This window comes from Ambystoma mexicanum, chromosome 4p (assembly GCF_040938575.1).
Source record: "Ambystoma mexicanum isolate Mex_15411 chromosome 4p, UKY_AmexF1_1, whole genome shotgun sequence".
NCBI classification, from domain to species: domain Eukaryota; kingdom Metazoa; phylum Chordata; class Amphibia; order Caudata; family Ambystomatidae; genus Ambystoma; species Ambystoma mexicanum.
Genome location: NC_090927.1, coordinates 103,850,534 through 103,866,366, shown reverse-complemented (window position 1 = coordinate 103,866,366; position 15,833 = coordinate 103,850,534). Strand labels below are relative to the sequence as shown.

At 50.8% G+C, this 15,833-nt stretch overlaps 1 protein-coding gene across 2 annotated transcripts in view; it reads right to left on the bottom strand.

Annotated features, from left to right (window-relative positions):
• NRBP1 (nuclear receptor binding protein 1) overlaps nt 1–15,833 on the bottom strand; it is a 1,221,009-nt gene that overhangs the window by 283,858 nt on the left and 921,318 nt on the right. Inside the window, exon 18 of one of the 2 annotated variants that reach the window (XM_069605470.1) lies at nt 10,848–10,877. The exons of the other annotated variant lie outside the window; for it this stretch is intronic. Coding sequence (XP_069461571.1) covers nt 10,863–10,877 — 15 coding nt within the window. The 3' untranslated portion in view covers nt 10,848–10,862. Of the gene's footprint in view, nt 1–10,847; nt 10,878–15,833 lie in introns of those variants that run through there. 2 annotated transcript variants of the gene reach the window in all.

The window sequence follows — 15,833 nt, the reverse complement described above, 5'->3', positions numbered from 1 at the left end:
GCAAGAAAGGTATGCAGATTAGGACAACCCACAGGGAACACTTGTGTGTCCAGTCCTATCCACCACCCTACGTGCATAAGAGGAACCACTATTGGGGGCAGCGATAGGAAACAAGCAGTTTATCTTCATGGTAGACTCAGGAGCAGAAAAATCATGTCTTATGGAAGGGCGGTTTCTGCTCTCAGGCAGGAATTTGGAAATGCAGGGGTTCTCTGGGGCTATTTTAAAAGTTCCTTACACTAAAGATCTTGATATAACGGTGGGGGGAAAAACTGCGCGTACCCTTACTGTACCACGAAGATGTGCCAATCAATTTACTGGGCAGATATTTACTAAGTAAATTGAACATGACCATTTTGTTTACTGAGCGGGGAATAGTGTGTTCCACCCCAGGTGTATGCCCAGTACGATGGTGATGATTAGCCCAATGATGAATTGAGTTGTAGTGCGAGGAATACCCATTGACATAGACATGTTTATCTATGGCATCAAAGTGTTAGCCCGAGTGGTACCAGAGATAACGAGAAAAGAATGGAGAACACCATCAGATTTCATATTCCGCCCAATTGCACACAGATGTCGTGCCAGGCACGATTATGTCCATAGACATTGAGGCAGTTCAGGTATTAAGCAAACGTATTGTGGTCATAGGATTGGACGCGCATGAGTGTGAGTGGAGAACTGTGTTATGCATAGACCCAAACATAATGCTCAGAGACATAACTGACGAGGAATTATTCACTGATAATGAAGATGATGGAGAGATAATAATGGAAATAAGTATACCATGTGACATCATGATCCAGTACAGAGAGGTACACAATCCACTCATGGCTAGTGTTAATGCCCCACCGACAATATTTAAGGAAGACATGGCAAAGATGGTGCCTGAAATTTGGACTACAGGCCCCCACGATGTAGGATTACTCCATGAAGTGACACCAATAAAGATAAAACTAAAACCAGGTGCCATACCGCCATGAGTGAAACAATATCCCATATCTAGAGAAGCAGAGGAAGGGATTAGGGAAACAATAAACACACTCCTAAACCAAGGTATTATAGTGCCATCAAACTCCCCGTGCAACACGGCTATCTTCCCAATCAAAAAAGCAAAAGGAGGGGCGTGGAGGATGATCCACCCACTCAATGACATCATTCAAAAAGAGTTCCCATTAGTGCCTAACCCAGCATCAATATTATGCAGCATACCCAAAGAATCTACATGTTTTACTGTGGTTGACTTAAAGAAGGCTTTCTTCTCCATACCGCTTGACCCAGGATCACAATACCTGACAGCATTTACATTAGGGGATAACAGGTATGAACATCGCAGACTCCCACAGGGGTATTGCGAGAGCCCTAGTATTTTCAATAGAGTATTACATGAAGATATTGGAAATATAGATGTAGAGAGCACAATTATACAATACGTAGACGATCTACTTGTTTGCAGCAAAACAGAAGAAAAATGCAGAGAAGACTCCGTGACAATATTAAATGTGTTAGCCACCAAGGGTTACAAGGTGAATAAGGGGAAATTGCAATACTGCCTCGCTGAGGTTGTATATCTCGGACAGTTAATATCAAAAGATGGAAAACAAATACTCCCAGACAGAGCAGCGGTCATACGTAACATAATCATACCAAAAACAGTGAAGGATATGCAAAAGTTTCTTGGCATATTTAACTATTGCCGAGCATGGATCCTTGATTACGCGGCATACACACGTCCATTACTACAAGCATTAAAAGAAGCACAGAAGAGTAGAGCAGCAATAAAATGGACACATGACATGATGACTCAGTATTTTAAATTAAAAGACCTTATTGCAGACGCCCCAGTCATCGCAAACCCAGATTATGAGAGGGAATTTTTCTTGTTCTCACACTGTTGTGGAGCACTGATGACAGCAGTGCTGACACAAAAAACATCGCTAGGCCACAAACCCATTGGCCTATTACAGCGGGACACTAGATCCAGTGATGCAGGGTCACTTTGCGTGCGAACAGGCCCTCTCAGCTCTGGCCTTCGCAATTGAAAAGAGTGCTACGATTGTGATGGGATGTTCAGTGACGTTATATGCAGAGCATTCATTACTTGCGATTCTTGAGCGATCAAAATCAACACTGACAACCCAGAGAGCAACTGCATATGAGATAATTTCGAGCCTCAACATGCACGTGGTCAGGTGCAAGACAGTGAACCCAGCGACATTCATTACAGAGCCATGTACAACAGAGGACATGCAGGAACACGATTGTGCCACCTATGAGGGGGAGGGTGATGACATTCCCAAAGCGAGTGAAAATGCCCTGAAGGAAGGGGAAGTATACTTTATAGATGGGTCAGCATCAATAAACCCAGAGACAGGGGAAAAAGCATGTGGGAATGGCAGTAGTATGAATGGAAGAAGATAACTATGAAATAATTGTCCAAAAGCGCCTCCCATCACATTACTCCGCACAGGCAGCGGAATTAGCTGCATTGATTGAAGCATTGTGTACAGCCAAAGGGTGCACAGTGACTATATATTCAGATTCAGCATATGCAACAACCACAGTCCATTCAGGACTATCCCGCTGGCGTAGAAGGGTGTTCAGACGAGCAGATGGCTCTCCAGTACAGCACACCACATTATTGAATGAATTGATAGATGCATTATCGATACCATCGGTAGTGGCAGTGGTGAAATGCCAAGCCCATACCAACAACACAGATGCAGTCTCATTGGGAAACGCGGCAGCCGACGCAGCAGCGAAGTAGGCCTCGTATTTCAGTACAACACCAACAATCAAATGCATTGTAAAGACAACTATTATAGAGCCACTAGAAGAGGTGTACGGTAACACACCAATAGCGCAGATAATAGAACTACAAAGGAGAGCACCACTGGAGGAGCAAGAGTTGTGGAGCAAACAGGGGTGCACACAATCAGCCCCAGACCTAATTCGGAGACGGGGAACAACGGTAAAGGTAGCGATGCCAGTAGAATTACTAGAAGTAGCATTCCAACAACTGCACTTCCCAGGCCATGTAGCAAAAGGAACAAGTTACTTACCTGTAACTGTTGTTCTCGAGCATGGGTCTGGCATGGATTCACATGCTCATGAATATTCCCCGTCGTCAGGCTGGGAATCCTCGGTAAAGAAAAAACCAGTATCAGTTTAGTTTCTGATCTGTCTTTCGTAGTAGTAACCAATCACTGGTCTCTGCGTCATACTGACCACAGCCAATGACTGCCCTCTACCTAAGCCCCGCCTCTGGCAGCCATCTTCAGATTTGGAAGCACGTGAAGTGGCAGTATGACCAAGTGAAGAGCCGCAGAGGGGTAGGCGGGAGGGTTCGCATGTGAATCCATGCCAGACCCATGCTGGAGAACAACAGTTACAGGTAAGTAACTTGTTCCTTCTCCAGCATGGTGTCTGGCATGGATTCACATGCTCATGAATAAAGAATACATAGCAGTACCCACATGCACAACCACGGGAGGTGGCAAAGGCTCAACATTAAGCATCACATCAAACTCAACATTAAGCAATCTTACCTCCTCACCAGGCTCACCTCAGGCGAACAGGTTGCGCAGCACTGCTTGGCCGACCCTGGACTCCTCCCTGGAATCCCGATCGACGCAGTAGAATTTCGTGAAGGTGTGCGTCGACCTCCACGTAGCAGCCCTGCAAATGTCCAGCAGGGGCACACCAGATAGGAACGCCGTGGTAGCTGCGATCGCTCTGGTGGAATGTGCTCTCGGATGGCCAGGCAGCGGTCGGTTTGTCAACCGGTGACAGTACATGATACAGCCGGAGAGCCATCTGGAAATGGAAGCCTACGAGAGAGCCTTCCCCCGATTGACAGGTCCAAAGTTCACAAAGAGTTGTGACGTCTTCCGAAAACACTTTGTGCGATCCACGTAGAACTTCAGCGCTCTAGCCACATCCAGCGAGTGCAAAGTCCTCTCAGCCGGCGACGAAGGCGACGGGAAAAACACAGGCAACACCAAGGGTTCGTTGAGATGGAAGTCCGACGGCACCTTGGGCATGAAGGAGGGGTGCGTCCTGAGCACCACCCTCGTGTCGTGAAAAGTCAAGTACGGGGCCTTGCAGGAAAGGGCCTGGATCTCTCCCACCCGTCGTGCGGAGGTGATGGCCACAAGAAACGCTGTTTTCCACGACAGGAACTTCAACGGGGCCGAGTGCAGAGGCTCGAACGGAGGTCCCATGAGCTTGGTCAGCACCACGTTGAGCTCCCATGCCGGGGCCGGAGCCTTCACCGGCGGGAACGATCTGAACAGTCCCTTCATGAACTCTTTCACCAGACGATGAGACCACAAGGATGTCCGCCCCGTGGTTCTAGTGTATCGGGAGATCGCAGCAAGATGAATCTTGATGGACACGTGTGCCAGTCCAGCTTTGGACAGCGTCAACAGGTACGGCAGTACTTGGGGAGCCGTAATCCTTAGAGGGTTAATCTTCTGTGCGTGGCACCAGACAGAGAACCTCTTCCATTTGTGTCCGTAGCATTTAAGAGTCGAGGACGCCCTGGCCTTTGCAAGAACCTCTCTGCAGTCGGCTGGTATGTCATATCCTCCAAACTCTAGCGCTGCAGGAGCCAGGCCTGCAAGTTCAGCGACTTCGGGTCGTGGTGGAGGATGGCGCCTCCTTCCCTGGAGAGCAGATCTGCGTCCACTGGCAGCTTGATTGACGGGGACGCTGACAAGTCCAGAAGGTCCGGGAACCATATCTGCCTCGGCCACGCAGGTGCGACGAGGATCATCCTGCACCGTGACCTCTTGAGCTGGTTGATGAGCCGGATCAGTAGTGGCAATGGAGGGAACGCGTATAGGAACAGGCCCGCCCAGGGGAACGAGAAAGCATCGCCCATGCTCCTCGGCCGGGGAAACCTGCTGGCGAACCTCCGGCACTTGGAGTTCGTCGCCGTCGCGAACAGGTCGATCTGGGGTGTGCCCCACCTTCGGAAGAGGCGATCCACTAGATCCTGCCGTAGTTCCCACTCGTGGCACGAGCGCAGCTCCCTGCTGAGTGAGTCGGCGATGGTGTTTTTTATCCCTGCCAGATGAAACGGCACCAGAAACATCCTTTGGGCGACGGCCCAATGCCACAGGTCCTGCGCCTCCTTGGACAGTGCTGGGGACCTGGTTCCGCCCTGTTTCCTGATGTAAAACATGGTGGTGGTGTTGTCGGTGAAGATCCTCACCACCTTGCCCTTGAGGGACGGAAGGAAGGACCTGAGGGCCCAGAACACTGCACGGAGCTCCAGGACGTTGATATGGAGGGACTTCTCCGTCGGGAGCCAAAGGCCTCTCGCGTGCAGATTTTCGGTGTGCGCTCCCCACCCTTCCAGGGAGGCATCCGTGGTCACTGTCTCCTGGTGGTCTGCCCCACCACCGGATCACTCGGCGGAAACTCTCGTCGAGTGTGATCCTCTCCTCGAAGCCGCCCGTCGTTTGGATCCAGCGCGCGTCCAGGAACTCCTGCAACGGGCGCATCCGGAGCCTGCACATGGGAATGAGGTAGATGCAAGAAGACATCATTCCGAGGAGGGACTTGATGGACCTCACCTTGGCCGCGTCGGAAACCAACATCCGCTGTACCTTGCCCAGGATGGACCTGGTCCTTTCCTCCGACGGGGAGGCCAGAAGGGACACTGTCGAGCTTCGCTCCCAGAAACAGTGCGTTTTGCGCGGGTACCAGGTGGGACTTGGCGTAGTTCACGGAGAATCCCAGGTCTGTGAGAAGTTGGACGGTCCTTGCTGTATGCTCCACGGCGAGCTCCCTCGTCTTGGCTCGGATGAGCCAGTCGTCCAGGTAGGGGTAGACGTGGATCCCCTCTCGGCGCAGCTGCGCCGCCACTGGTGCAAGGCACTTGGTGAATACCCTGGGTGCCGACCGTAGACCGAAGGGAAGGGCTCTGAACTGGTAGTGACGCCCTTGGACCACGAACCTGAGGAATTTTCGGTGCCCCTTTAGGATGGGAATATGGAAGTAGGCATCCTCCAAATCCAACGACGACAGGAAGTCGCCCTCCTCCAGCTCACCCAGGACGTGCTGGAGGGTGACCATCCGGAACTTCTCAGCCTTGATGAACTTGTTCAGCCGTCGTAGGTCTAGGATGCGGCGCCATCCTCCCGTCTTCTTCTTCACGAGGAAGTATCTTGAGTAAACTCCGGAGCCCCGAAGCCTCCTTGGGACGAGTTCGATGGCGCCCTTCCTTAGCATCACCCTTACCTCCCGGAGAAGCTGAGGGATGTGAAGCTCTTTCCTGGCCACAGGGGTGACGCGCGGGCACCTTCTTTGAAACTCGAGCGCGTGGCCCTGGGCTAGGGCGTCCAGCACCCAACGGTCGGTGGAGATGGACTCCCACACGCTGACGAAGCTCGCCAGCCGGCCTCCCACCGGGGTGCTTCGGTGGGGGCCCGACCCCACGGCCGGTTCAATCCTGCTTAGACGAGGCTTTGCCGCCTTGACCTCCTTGGCGACGACGGCGGGGTCCGCCTGACTTGCCTCGTCCCCTGTAAGCTTCTTGAGACGAACGGGCCGCTTGACGGTAGGTGGAAAATCCGCCGCCGGAACCTTTGGAGGCGCCCTTGCCTCCGCCGCTCCGAAAGGGCGGCCGCCGTTGCTGGAGAACCCCGAGAGCCCGGGCTGTCTCCGTGTCCGCTTTAATGGAATCGTCCACTGTTTTCCCAAACAGGTTGTTCCCATCGAACGGCATGTCCAGGACTCTGGTCTGTATGTCTTGACGGAAGTCAGTAGCCTTGAGCCATCCACGCCGCCTAAGGCACACGCCGTTGCCCAACTGGCGAAATCCAGTGTTGGCGATGTCCGTCGCAATAGTGATGGTGTGGTCCGACGCCACCTCACCTTCCTGCAAGATCTCCAGGGCATCCGCCCTCTTGTCGTCCGGTAGGAAGTCCAGCAGGGGAGCCAGCTTGTACCACAGCTCCCTGTCGTACCGGGCTACGATTATCCGCCTTAATCGTCGTCGCTGAAGACGAGATGACCCTGCGCCCCATCGTGTCCAATTTCTTTCCCTCGCCGTCCGGCGGGGAAGTCGACATGGAGGCCGCAACCCCCCCCCGCTTTCTTCCTGGCCGCCGCAGAGACGACGGAGTCCGGGGTAGGCTGCGCCCGGAGGCACAAGGGGGCCGCGTCCGGGACCCGGTACTTCTTCTCGTACCGGTCCCTTCTAGCCGGCGTCGTGGATGGGTTCTTGAGGAGGGCAAGGCCCTCATCCCAAATATCGTCCAGTAGAGGTACCGCGAGGACCGTCTTCCTCTTGGCCTCGCGCCGCTGATAAAGGAAACCTTCCTTCTTCTTCTCCTCAGGGCAGAGCTGGAAGAGCTCGGATGCCCTGGCGATCATGGAGTGAAAAGATCCAATCTCGTCGGGCGGGGAAGCCCGGGTGGGAGGAGACGACGGCAGATCCTCGTCGTACACCTCGTCGTCCGTACCCGTTGCGGCCGTGTCAGTCCCCGTATCATCCCCTCGAGTCGTGGACGGGGAGAGGAGGGCTGAACGGGGCGCGACGGCTGAAAAGGAGGTGGAGGGTGAATCCTTCTTTTCTTAGGAGGGGGGCTGCCCGAAGGGCCTGGTTCCGGGTCCCCCGACGGGAGTGGTTCCTCCACTGGTAACGGCAGTCTCGTCCTTATCTCTGAGCATAAGGACTGTATAGCCAACAAAATGGCCGCCGAGTTGTCTTGCGGCACTGGCAGAGGGGAATCCGACGGGCAGTCAGGGGCCCCGTCGGTACCCTCGACGATGTCGTCGTCTCCTGCGTCGGGATCCCTCCCGACGGGCTGGTCTTCTACCACGCCAACGCCGTGGCTTAAGACCTCGATCAGTTCTTCCTCAGAGGTTGAGGCTGAATCCACGGCGACCTCCTGCCCCCCCTTTTTCTTCTCCGTCGGAGGTTTCACGGGGGTCCTGTCGATGGGCATAAAAGAGGACTCCCTCCGCGGTGGCAGGGAGACTCTGAGCCCCGAGGTCGCCACCACCGGCGTAGCCTCCACAGGCTGAGCCAGGGCCGCCGCGACTGTCTCGATAGAGGCCTTGGCCGGATGGATTAAGGCTTTCACCACCCTTGGTGCGCTCACCGCCTTCTCCTTGAGGGGGGGGACACTGCCTCGCCCCCCCTCCGCCTTCGAGCTCGACCGGGGCCTCTCCAGGAGCTTCGCCGGGTGCTCGGCCTTCCTCTTACCCGAGCCAGAGCATTGGCTCGTGGTTGATGGTGCCGGGGAGGGTGCGCCCTGCCTGGTGCCCGTAGAGCCCGACCGTTCGGCGCTCCCGGTGCCAGCGGACTCGCGGTGCTTGGCCTTATGTTGGACCCCCGTCGCCGGGGCGTCCTCAAAGGTCTTAGAAGACCGCTCGGATTTCTTCTTCTTCTTCTCGCCGGACGGGCTCTTCCCTTCCAGCCAGTTGGCGAGACGTTGATGGCGGTCCTTCATGGTCCGCTCCGACATGTTGCCGCAAAATGCACAGTCCTTCTCCACGTGCGTCTTGTCTTCATGTAGGCAGTAAAGACAAAAGGAGTGTTCGTCTTCCTTAAACACATTCTGCAGCTGGCATCCAGGGCAGACCCTGAACAGCTTTCCGGGCGTCGAGCTTCCCTTCTCCTGGGCCATGACCGAGATGGGCCTGAGAAACTTCTGGAGTCCTCCAAAAGCGTAGCTCGACGAATCTTCACCCTTGAGGGGCGTAGACCAATCCGACACGGGTCCCCGTTGATCGGATAGAGAGTCGGTGGAGCTTGAGGCTCTTTTGACCGAAAAAAACGAAGTTTTTGAGAAAAAACGTGAAAAAAAAGCACTAACGCTCGAGAGCAATAGCACGAGGATCCCAACACATGAACGTGCGGTAAAAATCTGAAGATGGCTGCCAGAGGCGGGGCTTAGGTAGAGGGCAGCATTGGCTGTGGTCAGTATGACACAGAGACCAGTGATTGGTTACTACTACGAAAGACAGATCAGAAACGAAACTGATACTGGTTTTTTCTTTACCGAGGATTCCCAGCCTGACGACGGGGAATATTCATGAGCATGTGAATCCATGCCAGACCCCATGCTGGAGAACAACACATTGCCGCTGACATCCAGGAACATTGGTTTGTTCCCAATTTACAGGAACACTTGTCAAAATTTGTTGTAGAATGTGTAACATGTCAAACTACAATTCAGGGATGACATTGAGAACACTGGGTGGTACCCTGCCACGACCAACAGGACCATTTAGGGAACTCCACATAGATTACGCTGACATGGGAGAGCAATGTAACGGAGCAAGGTATTTAACTGTGGTGGTAGGTCCCTTTTCAAGGTGGGTGGAAGCGGGTCCATGTCCCCACCCAGACGCGAAGTGTGCGGCAAAGTTCCTGGTGCAAGAAGTATTTTCTCGATGGAGAATATGTGATGTAATAGGATCAGATAACGGCACACACTTTGTGAATGACCTCTTCAAGGAAGTAACGTCACTTTTGGGGTTGAAGCACAAACTGTGTTCCATTTATCATCCGATGGCCAAAGGAGTGGTGGAAAAGATCAACGGCCTACTCAAAAGAAAATTGTCAAAGTTGTGTAATACATTGAAGAAAAACTGGGTTTATTGCTTACCCCTAGCACTGTTCCAACTCAGAACTCACCATGCAAGGACCACCATCTGAGCCCCCATGAAATTGTGACTGGGAGGCGAATACACACACCGCTCTCCCCGATTAGGAGAGCATCAGATGCACACAGAGCTGCCACAGTGCTGGGGGAGGAATTTAAGGAATACCTGACCCAGCTGACACGCGTAGTCCGCTGCATAGCGCGACAAATTGCACCACCATTTACTGAGAATGTAGCAACTGATACTACAACACCAGCTACAGACAACCAAATTGGATCGCTGATGCCAGGAGCACAGGTCTATGTTAGGAGTTTTGTAAGGAGATGGAATTCACCTAGGTTTCACGGCCCTTACGAGGTCATATATAGTACACCCACTGCAGTGAAAGTCAAGGGATTGAAATATTGGGTGCACCTCTCGGATGTGAGGAGGGCACGCGATAGTGCAATCCCTCAGAGTGAACAAGAATGTGCTAGTAGTAATACAGATGAGATTGAGAAGCAATGACAAAATTATTTGATGAAAAAGAATCTGTAAACAAAAAAAAGCAAAAAAAGTTATGACGTGCGCCTTGTTTTCTCATGCCTTATCTCTCTCTAACTGAAATGAATGTATAATGGAGAATGAGCAAAAACAAATGGAAATAATGATTAAGTATAAAATTGAAATGTAAATATATGTATACATATTGTGGTGACTTTACAAATATGTATCATCCCTCCAGGTGACAAATGGCCCAACGAACCATAATCGCGGAGAATCAATTAATGCTAGATAGCAATAGGGATGCCATCAGGGCCAATAGGTTTAGCAATGTTGAATCCATTTCAAAATGTGCTGCAGTTTTGTTTTCAGTGATGTTGTTTTTCATGGCCTGGTACTATACACTTTTATCTTTGGTTAATGACATGCACAAGGGGGGGAGCGGGGCAAACCTGATACGAGAAGGTTCGCACTTAATATGGACTGGAGTAAAGACAATGTGGAAAGAAACATATGACATTGATGCTAATGGTTCAAATGCAATGCAACCTTCAGAACACTCCGCCGCAGATCCAACAAGTGTCTCCTTGTTACATCCGAGTATAAATATAAGTAATGATTATGACTTGAATGTATATGATGGCGACTACTATTGGCCAAGCAATTGTTACGCTCACCTGGTATCCACGGGGACGCCACCCAGCCAGCTGGTCGCTGATGCCCTTCCTAATGGTTCCCCTGTCGTCTCGGTGTCAAGGGAATTCTGCCTGGAAAATGAAGACTATGTCAGGACTGGACAACCAAGGTAAGCAGTTTAATCCCCCACCTCCTTATATTTCCAGCCCCTCCAGGTTCTCTTCTCGCCTGGTTGCCGGAATCGGTGGGCTCTCCGTCCTGCTCTCTGGGCAGGGGCGCGTAGGCTTTTGTGGGCGCTGGCGGTCCAGTTGTATTGTATTGTATTGTATTTATAACGCGCAACCATCAGGCCTGGGGGCATCAGGGCGCAATTTGTGCAAGGTTACATACAGAGTATATATACACACATCAATTATAGACAGTAAAAAATAAAACTGCAAAGCTGCATACAGAACATATATACATACATATCAATTATAGACAGTAAAAAATAAAACAATCAATTTCTATATACATAAATTACAAAGCCACTGAGGCATGGCAGGGACATAGCAGCAGGTGAGTCTGATGGTAGTCGGCAGGTCAGTGGGCCAGAGTATGCAAGACAAGGACAAGTCTTAGTGTTGGTTGAAAAGCCATGATTTGGCTTTGGACTTGAATGTGTTAAATGAGTCTTCAGCTTTGATTGTAACTGGGAGAGAGTTCCATAGCTTGGATGCCAGGACAGGGAAGCTAGTGCCCCCGGCTTTTTGAAGTTTGAACCTGGGGTTCGAAAGACCATGGGTCTGGGCGGTTCTTAAAGGTCGTGAAGTTGAGTGGCGGGACAGCCGGTTGCAGAGGTAGATGGGGGCCTTGTTAGACATTTGTGCATGAGGACAAGAGTTTTTAGTGAGATTCTCTGCTTGACAGGAAGCCACTTTAGGTTGGTTCTGGATTCTGAGATGTGATGGTTTCGAGGGATGTTTAAGGCGGCTCTAATAGCGTTGTTCTGAGTTGTTTGAAGTTTATTCAGGTTCTCTTGGCTGGTGCCTAAGTAAAGGGCACTAAAATAATAAATGTTGGCTATGATGAGGGTTCTGGCTAGTGTGACACTGTTGGGAGTGATAAGAAACGGTCTGCAAGCTGCAATGAGTTTACAGGTGTAGGCCGATGCCGATCTGACTGCATTTATTTGTCGAAATAAGGATAGGGTGGCGTCAAGGTAAAAACCTAAGGTTTTAGTGTCTTTCGAGACGCTTATAATGTTACCGTCTATGACAAATGATTGATAGGAGGGCTCAAGTTTACGGAGGCGTTGTGAGGTGCCCAGAATGAGGAGCTCCGTCTTATTGTCATTTAGGCATAGCTGGTGTTGGGCCATCCATGCTTGGATGACCAAGTAGACGTCGTTAAGGGCCTTGGTGTCAACTAGATAGCTAGTCACCAGTAATGGGGATGAGTATCTGGGTGTCGTCCGCATAGTTAGTGTAGGATACACCCAGATAGTCAAGCACATAAAACAGTGGTTTCGTAAAAATGTTATGAAGTGTAGGTGACACGCAAGATCCCTGAGGAACGCTGCAGTGAATAGGAGATGGGTCCGCGGCTGCCGATGGGGCAAAGACCCTCATGGATCTATTGCTCAGAAAGGATTTGATCCAGGCCGTGGCTGAGAAGTGGGCGCCAGAGTGGAGATACCTGCATAGGATCAGGTGGTTGACCAGATCAAATGCTGCAGAGAGGTCGAGGAGAAGTAGCATTGCTAGTTTGCCCTTATCCTTTAATACCTCAATTTAGGTTTTAAGGGCTATCAATGCAGTTTCAGTCCCATTTCTGGGATGAAATCCAGATTGTCGTAGGCCTAGAAGATTGTTGGATTCCAAGTAATCCTGAATCTGGAGGTATGCTGCGCGGTCTAAAATCTTAAGCAGAAATGGGACAGTAGTTATAGGTCTAAAGTTAGTAGGTATGCTTGGGTCTAAGGAAGGATTTTTAAGCAGTGGGTTCACCCAAGCGTCCTTCAGGTTGTCGGGTACGATACCTGTTTTAAAGGAGGAATTAATGAAGGCTGTGATGAATGGGGCGAGATCACGTGCGGAGTCCTTAACGATGGGGGCTGGGCAGGGATCGCCTTGGCAGTTGGATGGTTTCATTCTCAGGATGATATTTTCAATCTCAGTAATAGTGAGTGGTGAGAATGCAAATGGTTTGACGGTAGCTGAGTCTAGTGGGGGGGCCCTTGCAGGGGAGAGAGGGCGACTGTCGAGCTTCAGGTTGTCCGGTTTGTTTTTAATTTTGGATTGTAGCATAGAGATTTTGGTCAGTAAGGCTGCTTGAATGTTAGCACACCATTTACTGTCTTTAGTGCAGGTGTCAGGGGGGGAGGCTGGAGTTTCTAACTCTTTTAGAATCCTGAAGAGTTCCTTTGTGTTAGAGTCGGCTTGCAGAATGCGGTTATTAAGAGACTCTTTTTTGGCAGTGATAATGGCATCTTTGTAGGAGAGTGAGGCAAGGAGGAAGCCATCTTTATGCTCGTCAGAAGGGTGGCTTTTCCAGCAGTTTTCCGCACAACGTTTAGCTTTACAGAGCACTCTTAACTGTGGGGTGAACCAGGAATTAAGATGTGCTCGTGGTTTGGACTTCCTAAGTTTGATGGGCGCTATGAATCTATAGCTGTGAGCATAGTTCGGTTGTAGGTGTCCGCTAGGGAGGTGGGATCAGAGCACATGTCGGTGGCTGCATTGAGGGATGGGAGGAGTTTCTCCTTAGTTATGTCCTTTTTGCTTCTAGTGGGGAGAGCTGGGGCTAGCTGTGTTGGGGCTCGCGGGGAGGCTTCAATATTAAAAGTTATGATATGATGGTCAGACCATAAGCAGGGGGTATTAGCGAGGATATTGATGTTACAGTTAGAGGCGGCTAGCCAGTCAAGGCTCCTGCCTTTGATATGAGTCGGTTCTTGAATGTGAAAGGTGAAGCTGAGGTCGATTAGTACATTCTCCAGGTCTAGTGCAACGGGATCTTTCGGGTCACCAAAACCCAGACTAAGGTCGCCTACGATGATAGTTTGCGAGTTAGTTTTAGTTTTGTCGAGGAGGGTGGTGGATATTTCCCCGACAAAGGATGGTGCCGGACCTGGGGGCCTATAAATGAGATGGAGGGTGGCCGTTTGATTAGGCGTTAGTGATCGTTAAACTGATAGGGATTCAGCTGATTCAAGATTTGAGTCAGATGCCACTCTTAGCCCAAGGGAGTTTTTATGAATGAAGGCCACACCGCCGCCTCTGGCTTGGGCAGAGGTACGGTCACATTGCGTGATGCTGTAGTCAGGCGGTAGAGCCAAGGATAGTGAGGGGCCGGATGCAGCATGTAGCCAAGTTTCAGATATAGCAATGAAGTCAAGGTCAGAGGTGGTGATGAGGTCAACAATATCTAGTGCGTGTGCTGGGAGAGATCGGGCGTTAATAAGGGCGCCCCTGATCAGAGGCAGTTTAACCCCTGAAGTAGTGGGTTTGCGCATAGGTGGGCCTGGTGGTGTGTGTGAGGTTTGCTTAGTGGCGTTGCTGCGAGTGTGTCGTAGGCGGAATCGGGTGCCTAATCTCGTGTTTCTCAGAGCGAGGGAACAGGGTTGGTTAGGGTTGGGTTTACTGGCAAAGTGTTCCAACCACAGAGCAGGGTCGTTGAGGTATTGGTTAATGGGGTTACAACTAGGGTAGTGTAAGCCTGTGGTGGTGGCTATAGGGCTCATTAACGGGGCCATGCCGGATAGCATCTGGTGGTGAAGGTTCAGATGATTCAGACTATCTAGTGGTTGGGTCGGTATTGCCCAGAGGGGGCGGGTTGTTGCAATGGGTGACTGAGCCACTGAGGCAATTTGTAGGGCCAAGGCGTAGTACAGTATGTGGATTGCACTAACAAGCATGATGGTAGAGCTAAATGCAAATAGTTAGGGACTAGTCGAGTGTGACAGAGAGCCTAGTTGTTAGTGGCGTAGCACCATAATGCATTCAAACGCATACGCAGCTGAGAAGCAGCAGGGTTCATGCAGGAAGGCTGGTTAAGCTGTGTAAAAGCAATGCTATACACGGGAGACAGAATACCACGTAGAATACAGCATGTGGATCAGTATCATAGGCTATGACAGTTCATATGCAAAGTATCTAGCGTGAACTGGCCACTTGGTAGTAAGCAGGGACTTCTAGACATGAGGCGTTACGGGGCTCGTGGTGAGAGGTACATACAAATGCATCTGGTGGAATAGTGAATAACAAGCAGCTACATATAGTGTTTGCAAATAATAGATACAAACATTTAAAGCGTTAAGTGTAATGGTTTGCATTAGCAGAGGATGAGGAAGAGATATGAAGCGCGGTATGTCTAGTAGCACAAAATGGGGAGTCAGATGGACCAGGATAGAGTGGCGTAGTCAGCACCTAAATCAGCTATGCGATAACACACTAGACAAATCACCTGGAGTCAAAGCATAATAAGGTATCAGCGTGTTAACGCACTCAGTTACTTCACTGACTGCGGCCCTTGTAGTGTCTTTCAGGTAGGTCTTATTGCAATTAATGGCGTCGTATTTCTTGCATGCCTTTGTCTGTTCTAATGTCTCTTTTTATCTCCTCTAGGGGCGTGGGGTGTCCACTCGGAGAACGGGATGTGCTGGTTCTCACCGGGAGATGATGGCACGCTATAGCGCTATGATGCGGTAAGGAGGCGCTTTGCATAGCGCAGCGATGCCTTGTCCTCACTGACCTGTGTTTTCCCTTTTCGTAGGTAGCGGAGAGTACCCAGCGCAGATGGGGTTTCCGGAGCAGTGCCGGTCGAGAAGTAACCAGCCAGGTAAGTCTTTAAGCGCTTTTATGGTTGTAATGTCTCTAGTACCTCCGTTAATAATGTCTTTCTCCTTTTCTCAGGTCCCTCGATCCGGCCGGCGAACTCCTCCAACAGAGAAGTCCAGGAGCTGTGAGCAGAGATGGATGAAGATTACAGGTAAGATGCTGCTGCTAACGATGTTTCTTTGTTTTTTCTGCAGGTCCGGAATTCGTCTGGTTCGCAAGAAGCTGAACACGGTGAGCGTCACGTTGCTAGAAGCAACGTAACGCGAA